Source organism: Palaemon carinicauda, chromosome 7 (assembly GCF_036898095.1).
Source record: "Palaemon carinicauda isolate YSFRI2023 chromosome 7, ASM3689809v2, whole genome shotgun sequence".
Lineage (NCBI taxonomy): Eukaryota > Metazoa > Arthropoda > Malacostraca > Decapoda > Palaemonidae > Palaemon > Palaemon carinicauda.
The window spans coordinates 143871386-143888885 of NC_090731.1; the positions used below are offsets into that span (position 1 = coordinate 143871386).

General features: G+C 34.9%; 1 protein-coding gene across 5 annotated transcripts in view; it reads left to right on the forward strand.

Annotated features, from left to right (window-relative positions):
- The window catches only part of LOC137644052 (sodium/mannose cotransporter SLC5A10-like), a 105741-nt gene that overhangs the window by 35293 nt on the left and 52948 nt on the right, over nucleotides 1-17500 (forward strand). The window contains exons 1-2 of one of the 5 annotated variants that reach the window (XM_068376956.1): nucleotides 5544-5588; nucleotides 11829-12225. The exons of 1 other annotated variant lie outside the window; for it this stretch is intronic. In XM_068376956.1, the coding sequence (XP_068233057.1) occupies nucleotides 12082-12225 (144 nt within the window). In that variant the 5' untranslated portion in view covers nucleotides 5544-5588; nucleotides 11829-12081. 3 more of the 5 variants (XM_068376958.1, XM_068376957.1, XM_068376955.1) reach the window with 3 other exon arrangements.

Here is a 17500-nt window from a genome sequence, read left to right on the forward strand (position 1 = left end):
AAGGGCTCCACCAGGGATATTAGCTTAGTGGGGAAAGGAAATAAGTAAATAAACTACAGGAGAAGTAATGAATAATATAAAATATTTCAAGAATGGTAATAACGTTACAACAGATCTTTCATATATAGACTATAAAAACTTAAAAGAAGCAAGAGGAAGAGAATTAAGATAGAACAGTGTTCCCGATTGTACCCTCAAGTAAGAGAACTCTAACCCAAGACAGCGGAAGACAATGGCTCAGAGGCTATGGCACTATCCTGGACTAGAGAACATTAGTTTCATTCTGTAGTGTCCTTCTCTTAGAAGAGCTGCTTACCATATCTAAAGAGTCTCTTCTACCTTTACAAAAAGTAAAGTGGCCACTGAGCAATAATAGTGCAGTACCTAACCTCTAGAGTGAGGAAGAATTGATGGTAATCTTAGTGTTGTCAGGTGTATGAGGACAGAGGAGAACGTAGAAAGAATAGGCCAGACTATTCGGTCTATGTGTAGGCAAAGAAAATGGAGCTGTCACCAGAGATATGGGTCCAATATAATTTAGTACTGTCTGGCCAGTCAGAGGAGCCAATAACTCTCTAGCGGTAGTATCTCAATAGGTGGTTGGTGCCCTACCAACCTATTACCTACTAAATTTAACTCTACTTGCATTATAGAATGTATTCTAAGAAGCGATAAGAAGTATAGTGAATATACTACCCATAGAAAGAAATGTGTAAGCTGGGGAAGGTTATTCGACCTAAACCGGAATAACGAAGACAAGTGTATATACAATTACTGTACTCTAATTAAGTACTCAACAGTAGAGAGAAATGTCTCTAGTTACAGGGCATTGAGTATTGCTTTTCCGCTGCTTAGATATCATAAATCACACGTATGCACACACACATATATATATATATATATATATATATATATATATATATATATATATATATATATACATACATACATACATACATATATATATACATATATATATATATATATATATATATATATATATATATATATATATATATATATGGGATGGAGAGCTTTTGGTAACAAAATGAGATGATGAGAAATGAAATGCCACTTTCTCTAAAACGAAAAGTATTTGGTCAGATGGTCCTACCAGTATTAACCTGTAAATCAGAAACTTGGAGCATTACTAAAGCCTTAGAACATAAGCTAATTACAACTGAAAGAGCTATGGAAAGAATAATGATGAGAATAACACTGATAGATAGAAAAAGAGCCAGGGCACCTGCCGTCCGTTGAGATACTACTGCTAGAGAATTATTGGGTCCTTTGACTAGTCAGACAGTACCTCAGTGGATCTTTTTCTCTGGTTACGGTTCTTTCCCTTTGCCTACACACACACCGAATAGTCTGGCCTATTCTTTACAGATTCTCCTACTTGACAACACTGAGATTACCAAACAATTCTTCTTCACCCAAGGGGTTAACTACTGCACTGTAATTGTTCAGTGGCTACTTAACTCTTGGTAAGGATAGAAGAGACTCTTTAGCTATGGTAAGCAGCTCTTCTAGGAGAGGGACATTCCAAAATCATACCATTGTTCTCTAGTCTTGGGTAGTGCCATAGCTTCTGTACCATGGTCTTCCACTGTCGTGGGTTAGAGTTCTTTTGCTTGAGGGTACACTCAGGCACACTATTCTATCTAATTTCTCTTCTTGTTTTGTTAAATTTTTTTCATAGTTTATATAGGAAATATTTATTCTAATATTATTATTGTTCTTAAATTATTTTATTTTTCCTTTTTTTCTTTCTTCACTGGGCTATTTTCCCTGTTGGGGCCCCTGGGCTTATAACATCCTGCTTTTCCAACTTAATAATAATAATAATAATAATAATAATAATAATAATGTGTCCTTAGAGATTGTAAAAGAAACAGGGAAAGGAATAGAAGACGATGGTTTGACTAATTAAGAAAATTTGCAGGTATAAGCGACATTGACGAAATCTAGGACGTACTGGTCCTGGATTTCACTCAATGTCTCCAGACAGCATGAGAATTAATGGTTATAAAAAAAGAAAGTTCATACTTAAAAGCTAAATTAACAAGAATGATAACAAAATCAATATGTACAGAGATATAGATAAAGTGATCGATCAAACCGATAGGCTAAAGAAAAGTCGGAGAAACTGGTCAACATGGAGGAACCAAGACACCAATGCAGGGCTAAATACCCTCCAGGCTAGCCACTTAAACTGAAGGGAGGAGAATAAGGATGGTTTAACTTTAAAGGAACAAAAAAGAAACATATAAGGGAAAGACAACCTCTTGATAAACCACCAGGTATCCATGGCCCTTCTATAAATCCTGTCCCACACACCATTTCAAAAAAAAAAAAAAAAAAAAAAAAAAAAAAAAAAAAAAAAAAAAAAAAAAAAAAAAAACAATGAAAAAACAATGAAAAAACCAAGAAGGGAAAAAAATAAGATAGAATAGTGTACCAGAGTGTACCCTCAAACAAGAGAACTCTAACCGTAAAGACAGTGGAAGACCATGGTACAGAATCTGTCACTACCAAAGACTAGAGAACAATATTTTGATTTTGGAGTGTCCTAGAAAAGCTGCTTACCATAGCTAAAAGTCTCTCTTACCCTAACCAAGAGGAAAGTAGCCACTGAACAAATACAGTCCAGTAATTAACCCCTTGAGCAAAGAGGAAATGTTTGGTAATCTCAGTGTTGTCAGGTGTATTAGGAAAGACGAGAATGTGTAAAGAATAGGTCAGACTATTCGGTATATGTGTAGGCAAAGAATAAATGAGCCGTAACGAGAGAGAGGGATACAATTTATTACTGTCTGGCCATTCAAAAGATCCAATAACTTTATAGCGGTAGTATTCCAACGGTTATATATATATATATATATATATATATATATATATATATATATATATATATATATATATGTATATATATATACACACACATACATAAGTGTGTTTAGACTAAGCAACATATACCCTTTAATACAGAATTCACTCATGGTATGTGCTCCTATAGCAAAGCAAATTAAGATGTTTATGGGTTTTTTTTATAAAAAGGAAAATTACGAGTGCTAGAGATGAAGTATATATATATATATATATATATATATATATATATATATATATATATATATATATATATATATGTGTGTGTGTGTGTGTTTATATATATATATACTGTATATATATATATATATATATATATATATATATATATATATATATATATATATATATATATATATATACACATATATATACACACACATACATACATAAATACATTAAAACACATACACACGTGTATATGTGGATGTCAATATGTGCATGTATAGTTAGGTAAAAAGACAAATAATGTATAGCAAACATCCTTAAGTTTATCGCATGAAAATTAAATACTTCGAAACGCTAGACATTCAAAGGATCCAAGTTTTGAAAAAGTCGTCTCCATTGAGGTCAAGGGATATGACATTCCTGGACTCGGTGGATTCCAGGCAGATTAAATATGGACTTGGTGAAACGAGAGGAAAGCGGTGTTGGAATAGAAATGTAGGAAGAAAGAAGAAAAGAATAAGAAAGGAAAGGGTATGTGGGTATTACGGTAAGAGATATGGGAATAAAACGACCCTAGAAGAATTTTAAATTGATTAAAAGTTAACATTTCTTGTATGGGGGAAGAGAAAGACAGATTCCTTCGCTGCTTGAACTACTCTGACCTACATACCAAGAGAAAAGATATAAATAACTGTGACATCAATTTACTAAGGCCTAAAGCAAATGACCATCTTTCCTTTAAAATGTTTCCCATTCCTCTATCTAAAATGATCACGATGAATGGAAACAATAAAATAACTGAACGAAGGACATAATGCGTAAAATGAATGAAGAGAAAATGGGCGCGAAATGAAGTGACGAATACTTGGCACGAGAACTTTTTTCTAGTCTAGTCCAATAAAACGTTCCCACTCTGTCTCCTCTACCAACAATGATGCTTGCTTGCTTGCTTGTTAGATTGCTAAACCTTATGTTAAACACGGGCTCTTGCGTTGGTAGCCCGTAACCAACAATGAGCCGAGATGCGATATTTTAAGGTTGCCATAGTTATGCCATTTTCTAACCGAGACTTTTCAAATGATAAAAATAGCTTCTAAGCTTACTTTATTGACTGCAAAAATATTATTTATGTTTGTCAGTAACTTGCTGTTTTTGATAAACTTTATTGAAAGTAATGGGAAGATAATTATTTCTAACCCGATGAAGTTTTCCATCATCTCAGATACGCTTATTACGCTTTTGTATTTGAATGCGCGTTTGTTCGTTTGAAAGGTTAACCTATTCTTGGAACTTCTGAAAGTAAATCAATATTAGTAAATATAGCATAATAATCACTTATTTTTCATGCTCCGCCGAGTTAGCTGTCCAGTAGAAAAAAAGAACGAGAAAAAGTGCTCAGCTTTTGTGAAAATTGATTTTTTGCTGTGCTAGCAGTAGCAGAACACAACGTATCTTGTCGACTCGTAGTCACGTGTTGCCAGTAAGACATCTTACTCAAAGCTTACGTCAGGCAGGGGTCGGGCTTCCCCCACCAGTTAAAACCAGAAAATCCCTAAACCATCTCGTAAATATCCCTAGATTGGACTTAAAATCCCTTGTTTTTGGACCTTTTGTAAAATAAAAATGGGAGAAAATCACATTGAATAATTTAGCTTGTTAGATTTCCCACAGTAATATCATCAGAAAGTAAACACTGTCACTGCTTTAGATTTGTTTCCAGACCAAAATTCCCAATCTAGGGACAACATCCCCAGAAGTGGGAGCCTTGGTGGCTCAAAATCCCGCCCCTTTCCCCCTAGACAGCTAGTCCCACCAAACAGACCATTCCCCCGGTCGATCACCAACGTATCGTGCTGGTTTGTAGTTTGCCAGATGTAGAATAATTGTCCTCACTTAACAAAACTTTTGTAGATTAGTAAATGGTAGGGTCTTAATTTCTTGTCAAGTAAATAAATTTTTGTGATGGGAACGTATTCATTTAATTTAGGAAGCATGGTTAATAGGTTAATAGCAACCAGGGTATCGGAATGTTAATAAAGACTCGTAACAGAACTGCAAACTCTAGCCTTTGCATAACCAGTAATGAATATCACCAGTCGTGACGAATTCACATTTCCTGGACATGATCAATTTGAAATGCACACTTTCTATTACTATATAACGATCACAGGAATCTCTATTATATATAACATTTACAATAGCATAACCGACCAGTTCTGGTTTGACCTACATTTATTCACTTGAATGACATTTCATCTCTGATATTTGTATTGACAATGACAGTTTCTTTCTATTAGAAGAACACTCCCTGTAGTACATTCTGCAATTATTTACATCATGCAAACCTTGAGGCAATTTAGAAAATGGTTTATATTATTAGATAACCATTAGTACGATAACTTGTGCGGAAATGCATACGTAAGCCAAAGATGCTGAGCAGCTGAGGCATTGTGGGACGCTGACGGCCCGTTTTTAAAGGGTTCAGTTTGATGTTTGCACGGGTTCGCATTCGATAAATTACCTCTCTTCCAGTTCGTAGCTTTTGTAGTGGATTATATCCCAGTAAAACACCTCATTGTCATGGTTATTCTTGGCTACTGAACGTTGTGGATAACGTCAGTGTACGTTTACTGGAGGATCAATCTCCCTTCTCGTAGACGGGCTATAGTGGCACCAGAATGACGTCATCACTCAGCTGTTACGTACCACACCCGGCGTCTCTGGTGCCACAAACGGCCAAGAGTGGTGTTCCCCGCTGGTCCGCCGAACGTTTGTTTTGCCTGCCTGTCTCGCTCCCTATCACTCTCATGATTAAATGGTAAAGTGCAATTGGGACGCCGGGATTAGTGAATGCATTCATACGATTGTAGAATACAAGTGCTTAAATATGGAGTAGTGATATTGTGTCATGTTTTCGAGATCATTCTACAGTTTTGAAGAGAGCGTATATTATGTGAAAGATAAAAAAGAATAAACTTACGTCAGTTGTTGCATCATCTTGGGAGATTCGTTTTTCATTACACTTGGCTCTAGTTCTTATGTAACATCTGAATCTTTGCAGTTTATTTTATTAATAATGGAAAATTTGTTCGTTTCAATACATTGCATCTTGTGGATGTTGTGTGTTTTAGTGCAGAATTTGAATTGAAAAGACGACACGTTTTATACACCCTAGTAAGTTTCAATCTTATGTGCTACAAGTCACAAACAAGCAAATGAAGAGCTTTATAGAATTAACATCTTATCTACATCGCCTTATCAATGAACATGTCACTTTTCCTATCCCGTATCTATTAGTCAGGTAAAAGAGAGATAATAGACAAGTGAGATAATCAATAATCGTAGTGGGAATATGGAGACCTATGAATGTAATTGTCGCCGGGTTTGTATGTTATCAACATTAAATTAGAATAATACGTGAGGCATTTTTAAATGTATTAGCCATTTTGTAATGATGGAGTAATCATTTGGGGTCGCTTTGTGCGTACATAGAGGTAGAGAGAAGGAGAGAGAACTTGGAAGTGCATCTACAGTTCTACAGCGAGTCATAAGTGGGGGTGGGAGAGCTTGGCCTACGGGGGGAGAGGAAAACGTTGGAAACTGGAATGTTCTGGTTTCACCTGGTATATATGGAGAGGGACTTCGAGGCGCGATCGCATTGCTCTTTTTTTCTCTTACATTTTTGCCATATTTCTTACGGTGAAGGTATATACTGGCGTTACTAATTTATATAACTATGTCGGCAAATTTACCTTATTATCAAGAGCTGTGTTTTTATATGTATTGGGAATGGGGGAGGGGCAAGTGAAGATTCAACTACCACACTTCAAATCGAAATAGGTAAATGATTTCCCGACGGGCTAGGTCTAGCCGGATAGCTTCATTGACATTTCCATAAAAAAGAAAGAAAATTAGTAACTTATTATGTACTTTAACAATTCATTGTACATTTTATACTGTAGCAACCATAAGTAAGGAGGGAGCAACAGATGAAGAGGAATACGTTAGGAAATAATCATGTGGAGACAAAAATTCAAAGAATGGAAATGGAGTATAGGTGTTGTTGGAGCTCGGATAAAAGTCCTTGTAACTAACAATAAGTGTTGATAAAAATATTTCAGCAATTGTAAATTTCCAATATACCATAGTACGTTATTCGTATTCATATCAAGAAGGTGTAAAAATTTAACCCGTTCAGAATTTTCCTCTGATTTAAATGTACGGTGGCCTACATAATTTTTTTTTTCAGAAATGGCCACCTCTCTCTCTCTCTCTCTCTCTCTCTCTCTCTCTCTCTCTCTCTCTCTCTCTCTCTCTCTCTCTCTCTCTGCAACAGAAGCTCTCCATCCCATGTTTATCCTTCTTTTAATTTCGGTCCCATGTCCTGGCGAAACCATTACTGTCTACCGCAAGTATGTATATTCATTAACATTCTCTAAAGGTTACCCCGTAACTCTTATCTGTGCATTTTCATTGAACATATATATATATATATATATATATATATATATATATATATATATATATATATATATATATATATATATATATATATATATATATATATATATATTTCAATGTATGTGTATACATTTTGGGGACATGATCTTTGTCTCATGCAATTGGCAAATTATGTGGGCGATATGTCATGCAAGATCCATACACACCATTAGTTTATGCCTTACAGTAAGGCATAAACAATGAAATTACATTATTTCAACATGGAGGCTACCACTGAAATTATAGTATAAAATCACAAAACATTGAAATTAACCAATAAATTTTGAAGTGACGACCCTTTTAGAGAGGTCTTCTCTTGCAGCAAGCGGGACCATTTCGTTCGTTAGTTCGTTTTAGATTGCCTTACCTTACGCCAGACACAAGCTCTTGCGCCAGCCTTGTGATCCTGTAATGCTTTATGAAGACTATCCTCATATTTTAATAGTAATTTAAAAGATTTAGCTCAAATTTTTAAATAATTTCTCTATCCCTATATATTTGGATCTTGGAATGTTCATCGTAATAGCTTAGATTTGTTTTGAAGTGTAATTCTATTGTTCAACAATTGTAGCCCAGATGAAAGTCATAGGATAATGACCATATATATATATATATATATATATATATATATATATATATATATATATATATATATATATATATATATATATATATATATATATATATATATATATATATTTAAATATGAGTCAGAATATGAATGATCTTTTTATGGCCTACTGACATTGTGTTTCTCCTTATATATATATATATATATATATATATATATATATATATATATATATATATATATATATATATATATATATATAAATGTGAGTCAGAATATGAATGATCTTTTCATGACCTACTGACATTGCGTTTCAGCTTTGTAATATTGTGGATTCTTTATTTATATATTGTACCATTACCTCACTACGATACCAAGGATTAGTAGGCTGTCTTTCTTCCCATATGCACATACACGTATATAATTTATGTAAAGTATGTCGAAGGATGCATACGCATATACTGTCTATATATATATATATATATATATATATATATATATATATATATATATATATATATATATATATATATATATATATATATATATATATATATAATTTGTGTGTATTTTCTATATTATCGTTTGATCTAAGTTTAGAAATTAAAATAAAGAATAAAATAGGGACTATTCATATGCAGTACAATACTAAAAATGGATCTAGGCAATATCATAAAAAATGCCCTAAACTAAATCCTTACATAAGGGCACGGTCTAGGGTTTTGCCTGTGGCTTGGAGTCCGTGGACGCTGGATCTTTCATTTGTGTAAACTTAATTTTATTCTATCTTTTTTATTCATTATTTAGGTGGTAAAAAGGGTAACTGGGAATGGGTTACGCAGTTAAGTAAATACGGAGACTTCCGTGTACTACGTTTTTTTCATTGATTTCTTTTTTTTTGGGGGGGGGCGTACTAGATGCAGAAACTAACTTTGTGGTATATGTCACGTTTTCAGGGTTTTCAGAGGACTCTATGAGCGAGCGGGTGGGTGATATTAAGTTTTATATATTTTTATAATCATCATCATCATCATCATCATCTCCATGGCCTATTGACGCAAAGGGCCTCGGAAAATTTCCATAGTCTGTCTTTATCCATAGAGGATTCGTTGGCTAAATTCATCATATGATAGCCAGTTCCTTGTGGTGCGCATTGCCTGTCTAACGAAGGCAAGTGACCCCGGATTGTCCTTACAAATTCCAGTAAGATCATCGGGCAGGCATCAGGAGTAAAAGCCGAAAAGACCTCTTGACTATCGCCTTAAACCCAATCCGTCACCCGGCTGACAGTGACTCCACCAAGTTGCTCTTCCATTATATAACCGTTGACAAATAAGGATTGCTAAGATATACCGCCTAGCACGGTAACTAAGTTTAAAGGCTATATATTCCATACAGTTTCTTATCTATTGAAAGTTCGTAAGTCAAGTGTTCATACCAAAGGGGCTTGAAAGAAATTAATGAAGTGAGGCCGAGTGAGAATACTAGAAGTTACTTGTAAATTATAGGAAGGGGAGTGTTACTGGGGATGTAATTTGAAGTTCGAATTACTAGTACATCGAGTTATAAATTAAGGATATGTTTGTTGTGGACGTGTCTAATACACTTAGAGAGTTAAGAGTGGAGAATGTCTGATGTAGTGGCAGACTCAGAAGATAAACGAGTATGGTTAAAAGTTTATAAAGATGAGCTAAAAATAAAGTTAGTTAGTTTGAGGATGGATGTAAGCAAGAATATGGGAACTGCATTTTTTTAAACCAGAAAATATAGATGACAGTTTTTACAGCTTATGGAATAATTGAGTATTTACAATTAATGATGCCAAGAAAGGTGGCACTTTCCAAAAATAGATTAAGGTAGTTAAGACAGCCTCCCAAGATTTATACGAGGGAATTGTGGAAGCAAAGTTGAGAATGCAAGAGTGCCATTTTGAACCAATTATAACCCATGGAAGTTACTGTGGATATTGAGTCTGAAGGAGGGGGAGTATGTAATGTTTAAAAAGGTGAATATAAAGGACTAAACATCAATGTTAAAATCTAAATAAGCAATAGAGAAAAAAAAAACCATGTAACGTGTCTAGCGGCTGCTGTTGGGGAGGAGTTTGGTAAGCTCTGTACTTTGTACATTATTTTAACAGATGTGTCTGTAGATGTGTACTGGATTGAACAACCCCATTTGAATTCTAAATTCTGTAAATTCTGTCTAGGTCCCCAAGTGTGAGAGCAAATGAGCTAGTAGAAATTAACCAAGTTGAATTAATGAAGTTTTCTGGCATCCTGACATCTAACCAAGTTGACATAGATGAGGTAGTAGGATGGCCAGGGCACCAGCCACCCGTTGAGATACTACCGCTAGAGAGTTATGGGGTCCTTTGACTGGCCAGACAGTACTACATTGGATGATTTTCTCTGGTTACGGCTCATTTTCCCATTGCCTACGCATACACCGAATAGTCTGGCCTATTCTTTACATATTCTCCTCTGTCCTCATACACCTGACAACACTGAGATTACCAAACAATTCTTCTTCGCGCTAAGGGTTAACTACTGCACTGCAATAGTTCAGTGGCTACTTTCTTCATGGTAAGGGTAGAAGATACTTCAGCTATGGTTAGCAGCTCTTCAAAGAGGACACTCCAAAATTAAGCCATTGTTCTCTAGTCTTGGATAGTGCCATAGCCTCTGTACTATGGTCTTCATCTGTCTTGGGTTAGAGTTCTCTTGCTTGAGGCCACATTCGGGCACACTATTCTATCTTATTTCCCTTCTTCTGTTTTATTAAAGTTTTCAGTTTATGTAGGAAATATTTATTCTAATGTTACTGTTCTGAAGATATTTCATTTTTCCTCGTCTCCTTTCCTCACTGGGCTATATTCTCTGTTGGAGCCCCTGGGCTCATAGCATCCTGGTTTTCTTAATAGGGTTGTAGCTTAGCAAGTAATAATAATAATAATAATAATAATAATAATAATAAATTAGAGGCAAAACATTAAATTATTGACAAGATATAAAACATGGTTAACTGTATTGGGCAATGAGACTCACTTTGTCTCTCCATGGCAACAATCCGTACTCCCTGCAAAATATACTAAAATGCTAAAATATTGGACCGCAAGCAGTCTTCTCCCAAAGCACGCGAATTCTTGGAATTTATATAACTCGGTTAACGCTGGAATATTAAGTGGCCTAAAGATATGCTTTTTGCATGGAATGTGCTCATATTGATTACCTATATTCTGTAAAATCTATGGTAGTACTGTAGTGTATTTCTGTTACAGATGGCAGTGTAAAGTTTTATAACAAATCATTCAATGTAGGGAAAAGTTTCGTAAGTTGCGCTGGTGGGAAGCATGCGATTTCTCAAGTTGAGTTGCCAGATATCGTTTTCGCATGACTGTTATTGAAATATTTTATTAGCAATAATGGAATGACTAAATGTAATATAAAGTTACATTGAAGTGTATATTGATTATGAATGTAAACTGTTTGTGTGTGTTTTCATTTTACAGCAAAATTAAATAATTTCACTCTTACAATAAAAAAACTGGCAACTCGACATCTTCGGTGTCGTCTTCTCGAAGCGAGTACACCCGTTCTCTTATAACCGCTGTGCATCACACAAGAGTCGGTGATTGTACCGACGCAAGGCTGTGCCGGTGAAGGGAACTCCGAAATAACTTGCTGAGTTTTCATTCCAGAGAGAAACAACTTGAAATCATGAAAATAAGATGATAGACAATAAAACTGCATTACGTTTAGGTAAACATTGGAGTTAACAAACTGACACGTTTAGTCGGTAAAAACCTTGTTGTAATTCTGTAACAATGACTTGGTCACGTTTGCATAACGGTTAAACAATCACTTCGATCATTCGGGGAGAGAGAAAGAGCCGAAGAAGACAAGAAGGGAATTGTGATAATAACAAGCGCCATCTTAAAAAGGAAATTAAATATGGACGAACACGCTGCGATGACAGACATCGTCAAAGCCTCCGTAACGACGATGGGCAGCGGCGAAAGGGAAGTTAGGCTCGCGTGGCCTGACGTCCTCGTCATCGTCGTCTACTTCTGCTTCGTCCTGATGGTGGGATTATGGGTAAGTCACTATTCTGTTTTCATTCTTTAATTTTTTTTTCTTTTGTTTTTTTGAAGTGGCAGAAGGTGTTAGGGCCGTGATGTATTTTAGTTTAAATTTTTCTCCGAAATTTCAAATTATAGGTTGTGGGTTTAAACGAATGTACTAGTAATGATTTCTTTAGATATGCTTATAAAAATCTTTTTGGGAAAATCGTTGAAATGTAGATTATAACTGACCTAACAATAAGCATTGTTTATATTAAGAAGAAACATTTGTAATTGTTTGTTTATTGGCGAAGCTTTTAAACACCGTGAACAGTAATTTTAGTATTTTTTGAAAATTTCTTGCAATGACAAGTTTTTCCATGAAGTATTAATAATGATTGTTAACAATAGTTTCAAAAACGATGGGAGACAATAATCAACTAATTTGGGAACAATTTTTAATATTTTATTAAAGATAAATATTGCAAATATTTATTCCCCCAAACTATTGGGAAGTGTTGCATTGGCTGGTTGGTCCTGTCATCTATCTGGCTTCGCACAACCAAGTGACGTTTAGAATGTTACGAGTTCTACTAACAAACCTATTCTTGATTGTTATGGGTAAATTTAAAAATACTTCGGTATATTCGTGTGTATATGTAGACGACGCATGAAATGTGAATGCTCATTTATATATTCATATTTTGTATCTACACTTTAGTTGTTAAGGTAATCATTCTATGGAAGGGTAGTCAGATATATGATTTTAACAATTATTCGTCTTTTAAGATTTGACTGTATGTAGTTTTTCAAGTACGTATGAGCCTGCTTGACAGTAAGCAGAGTAATGAGAAACTTGATCCCTCGAATTCCTGTTTTCCTGAAGTTATCTAGTTTAGTTTTCCGGTTCCATGATTTGAAAAACAATTTTTTTTTTCTGGACCTTTGTGCTTATGGAATTGTAAACCCAATTTTTCTACATATATGTATTAGAAAGAGCTTATTTTACTCCCAAGTTGTCTGGTATTTTCGCAAATTACTTACTAGTTTACTTACTTGTTTTGGGTTTAAATCCAACCCTCCACTGAAGTCGAGTGAACTACTTCTCGGGCTGGTCCATATTAATCATCTAGCAAAGCATTTTCATTATAACTTATACAATTCTTTGATTGTAGCATCTTCCAAATCATATGATCTTGTGAAAAGTAATGTCTTTAGTTTCTTCTTAAATTCAATTGCTCCCTTTAGGTCCTTCATTTCAGTTGGCAGTTTATTATAATGTCTAGGCGCACAGTAGCTAAAAGCCCTTTCACCAAATTTACTATTTGTTCTTGGTTTAGATAGCCTATGTTTGTCACTCATGTGTCTTGTGTTAACATTTGTTTCTAGTTCTAGTTTATTCAGGCATTCTTTTAGATATTTTGGTTCATTTTGGTCCTGTATCTTAAACGTTAGTAAGAGTAACTTTTATTCAATTCTCGCTTTTACAGAAGGTTCTTTTGCACTTGCTGGATAATTGGTAGTGTTGCTCCATCTAGCCCTCCTGATTACCACCCAATATCCAGAACTCCCATACTTAAAGTTTTAAACGTCTTTTGGTTACACTTCATAATAAATACACTGAAGGTAATAATCTTTTCCCTAATTTGCAGTTATGTTTTCGTAGGGGCCTTGGAGCATTTGATGCCCTTGTTATGATATTCAGGGTTGTACGGAAATCCCTCGATTGTGATTAGGAAGTTGGTATGATTGGCCTTGATTTTAGTGATGTCTTTGACCGTGCTAATCACAATGACCTTTTTTTTTTTATTAACTTTAACAGATGGAGTTGGTTCAGCTTTTACTTCGCATTATTCTTGAATTTTAAAGTCATAAATTACAATGAGTAGTTACAGATAGGCACCATCGTGAGTATAGGAATGTAATATCTGATGTTCCTCGGAGTAGTGTTCACTGCCCATTACCGCCCAGAAAGCAAGTAAGCATGTTGCACATGAAGATTATGCTACTGTTCTGCAGCAATTCCATCTCTTTGAGTATAGATCTGTGGTTTCTGAATCCCTTAATAGAGACTTAACTAAAATATTTACACGATGCAAATTATGGAGGATGAAGATTAACCCTAACTAGACTCGTATTTAATATGTATGTCAAGGGCAGTGGTTACTCAACATCTAGATCTTTGCATTATCAAAGTCCCTCTAACTGTACTGCTCATTCATAATTCTATGCGTGATTTTTTTATTACAAATTTACTTTTGAGAAACACAGACGTTCTGTTTCTTCTTCAGTAGCCCAAAAAATCTGTCGACTTGAGATAGTTTTAAGATTTTCTTTGACCAAACTATCCATGGGAAATAGGGATTCTTTCATTCTACCCTGTTTTTAGTATTTTTCTCTCGCTTTGTCTTCAGCTGATGACTCTCATCTTAATTTGTTGGACAAACATATACCTTTTATTAAAGTCTGTATTCCTAACCCTTATACTAATCTCCGGCACCGTCGCTCAGTTAATTCTTTGTGCACATTTTATGATTGTTCATATTCTGAACTTCCTTTGCATTCAGATATTTCCAGACCGTACCATCCTGTACTTAGTGCCAGGCATGCAGTTAATTCTAGCAGTCTTACTGTCTCCCTCGTAAGGTCGAATACTAGACAATAGTCTGGAAGTTTTATTCCAGATGTGACCAGATACTGGAATGATCTCCCTAATCTGGCTGTTTAATCGATGGAGCTCATGTTCAAACTTCTTGCGAATGTTCTTCAGTTGGACAGGTTGACGTAAGTCTCGTTTCATTGTTGATATGACTGGTCTACTTTAACTTTTTTACTGATAGCGTATTCATTCTTTATTTCCTTTTCGGAATGAGCTGCTTTCCTTGTTAAAGCCGTTTGGATTGTAGCATGTTACCTTTCCAACTCGGGTTGTAGCCTGAATATTAATGCTATTAAAAATAATAATCGTAACACTTTATCGGAGTAGTAGAATTTTAATAGAATTTGGGGGATTTAGTATGCACAGGTGGTTAGAAACATTAGCACACCTCACGCTGCTCACCTCTGTCAACTGTAAGAAATACAAATATGTCCTTGTAACGCCCTTGCTTATTCCAAGAGAACTGTCATTTTGACAGTGTTCTTTTCGCTTCTCTTAATCTGGGTCAGGGCATCTCCAGATATATTTCCTTACAAAGTTCCAATTTACCGATGTTCCCAAAGCCATTCTAACATCTTGAAGTTATACTTTTAACTTATTTCATAGCGCTGCCGAGGAGTTCTCTTCGGTGTGAATGGCCTTCCCGGCTCTAACGCTAAACCATATACCCTAAATTTTATGCATCATAAACAAAATGTTTATGAAGCCTTATCGCGCACGTGGCCATAGTGAAATGTGTAAGAATACTCCCGTAGATATTTGTCCTCACTTGTTGACGTCCTATTTCAAAATGCTATTGTTTGTTCATTTAATGATTTAAAAGGGACTCTGAGTAGAAGAGTATCTGTAATAGTAAAATTAACAAATGTAGTGGTAAACTGAACCGATGATATTTTTGACATAGCCAATAAATTAGTTGTAGATTTTACTTTAGTATGATGCAAATGATTGTTCAATCGGTGACGGCCAGTGGAGGAAGAATGGATCTTGAGTAGAATTCCTTACAGAGGATTACAAAGAGAATTATATATCTTTGTTGACTTGTAAGAAATTGGCAAAAGGTAGTTATGCGTTTGAATGGGAAGAATGCAGATATTGGTAAAAATAAAAAAAATTAAGATTCATAGATATTTTTTACGTATATTTATCACAATTATTTTAGGTTAATAAATCTGCACACAAAAAAAATAGAAATGATAGCTGGTAATAAGTTGAAAGTTCTCGATTTCTGTGTACTTTAGGTTTAATAAGTCTTTTAATGATTTTGCATTCGAATATTTTATATGTACATAATTATTATCAGTATCCCTATTGCTGTGGTTCCCCTTTTAACTCTCTAAGTGTACTTTAAAGCCACACTAATACACTTTTAATATGATAGCCTGTACACTTATAATAGCCTGTACACTTATAATAGCCTGTACACTTATAATAGCCTGTACACTTATAATAGCCTGTACACTTATAATAGCCTTTACACTTATAATAGCCTGTACACTTATAATAGCCTGTACACTTATAATAGCCTAGTGTCTAACCACCATTGTTACCTAGTAACGTTCTTATCAGAAATGGTATTATTGTAAGTTTCAGTAACTTTATTTCACGATCATGAGAATTTAACATTATAATAAAACTCCTCTTTCATTTCTTGGTATTGATGGCAGGAAGACTTTCTCTTCTCGATCAGCAACATACCAAGCCATAACGATATTTTTTCCCCTCTTCTGGGACTCCTATATTAACAGCTTAGTATAGGACCGAAACTCTAGGGTAGTTTTGGAGGTCCTATCAATGTATTTATCTCTATCTCCCCTACATAATAAAGAACAAGTCTCTCTCTCTCTCTCTCTCTCTCTCTCTCTCTCTCTCTCTCTCTCTCTCTCTCTCTCTATATATATATATATATATATATATATATATATATATATATATATATATATATATCTTGTCTGACTGAGCGGCATTAACACACTCACGACGAAGTAGTCATACCCTGCTGAGAGGGGGGCTCCACGAGAGGTATCCTCTTCAACCATAATCTCCCACAAATTGCTTAAATTGTCGTGTTTTAGTTAGGAAATAAGATGGAGTGGTAAGGTTTGAATCTGTGTTGTTTGTGTGTGTGTGCATTGCTATCAAAATATTTAGTAGTTATTTTTAACGGGTCGCATACACTAGTCATAAAATAGGAGAGAAAAAAATTATGACTGATGGATTTCAAGTACTATCTTCATTGAGAACTGAGAGAGCTTCGATTCTATTGACTATAATATACTCAATGGTAGTCTATCGAGCTGATGATAGCAATATCCGTGATTCACACATTCCCTGACATGTCATCAAGCTATGTATGGTTGCCAGCGGAAGATAAAGTCCTTATCTAGGTCATTGTGCCATCGGCCTTATCTTCTAAGACTTGCCGAGAACTTAAAGAGTTTACTATTGTGGAACTACATGATTAAATGGAAAGGCCTCCTAGGATAGGACCCTGTGATGGGTGTAACAGTCCAAGTTTATAATTCTAGTTGAATCTAAATAGAAGAAAGTTTGTTTTTACCGCACTTGTGTGTATTCCATTACTAATTTTATATTAGATTTTGCCTTTTAAAAGTTTATAGGCATATCGTGAATGGAAGAGGCAAGCAAC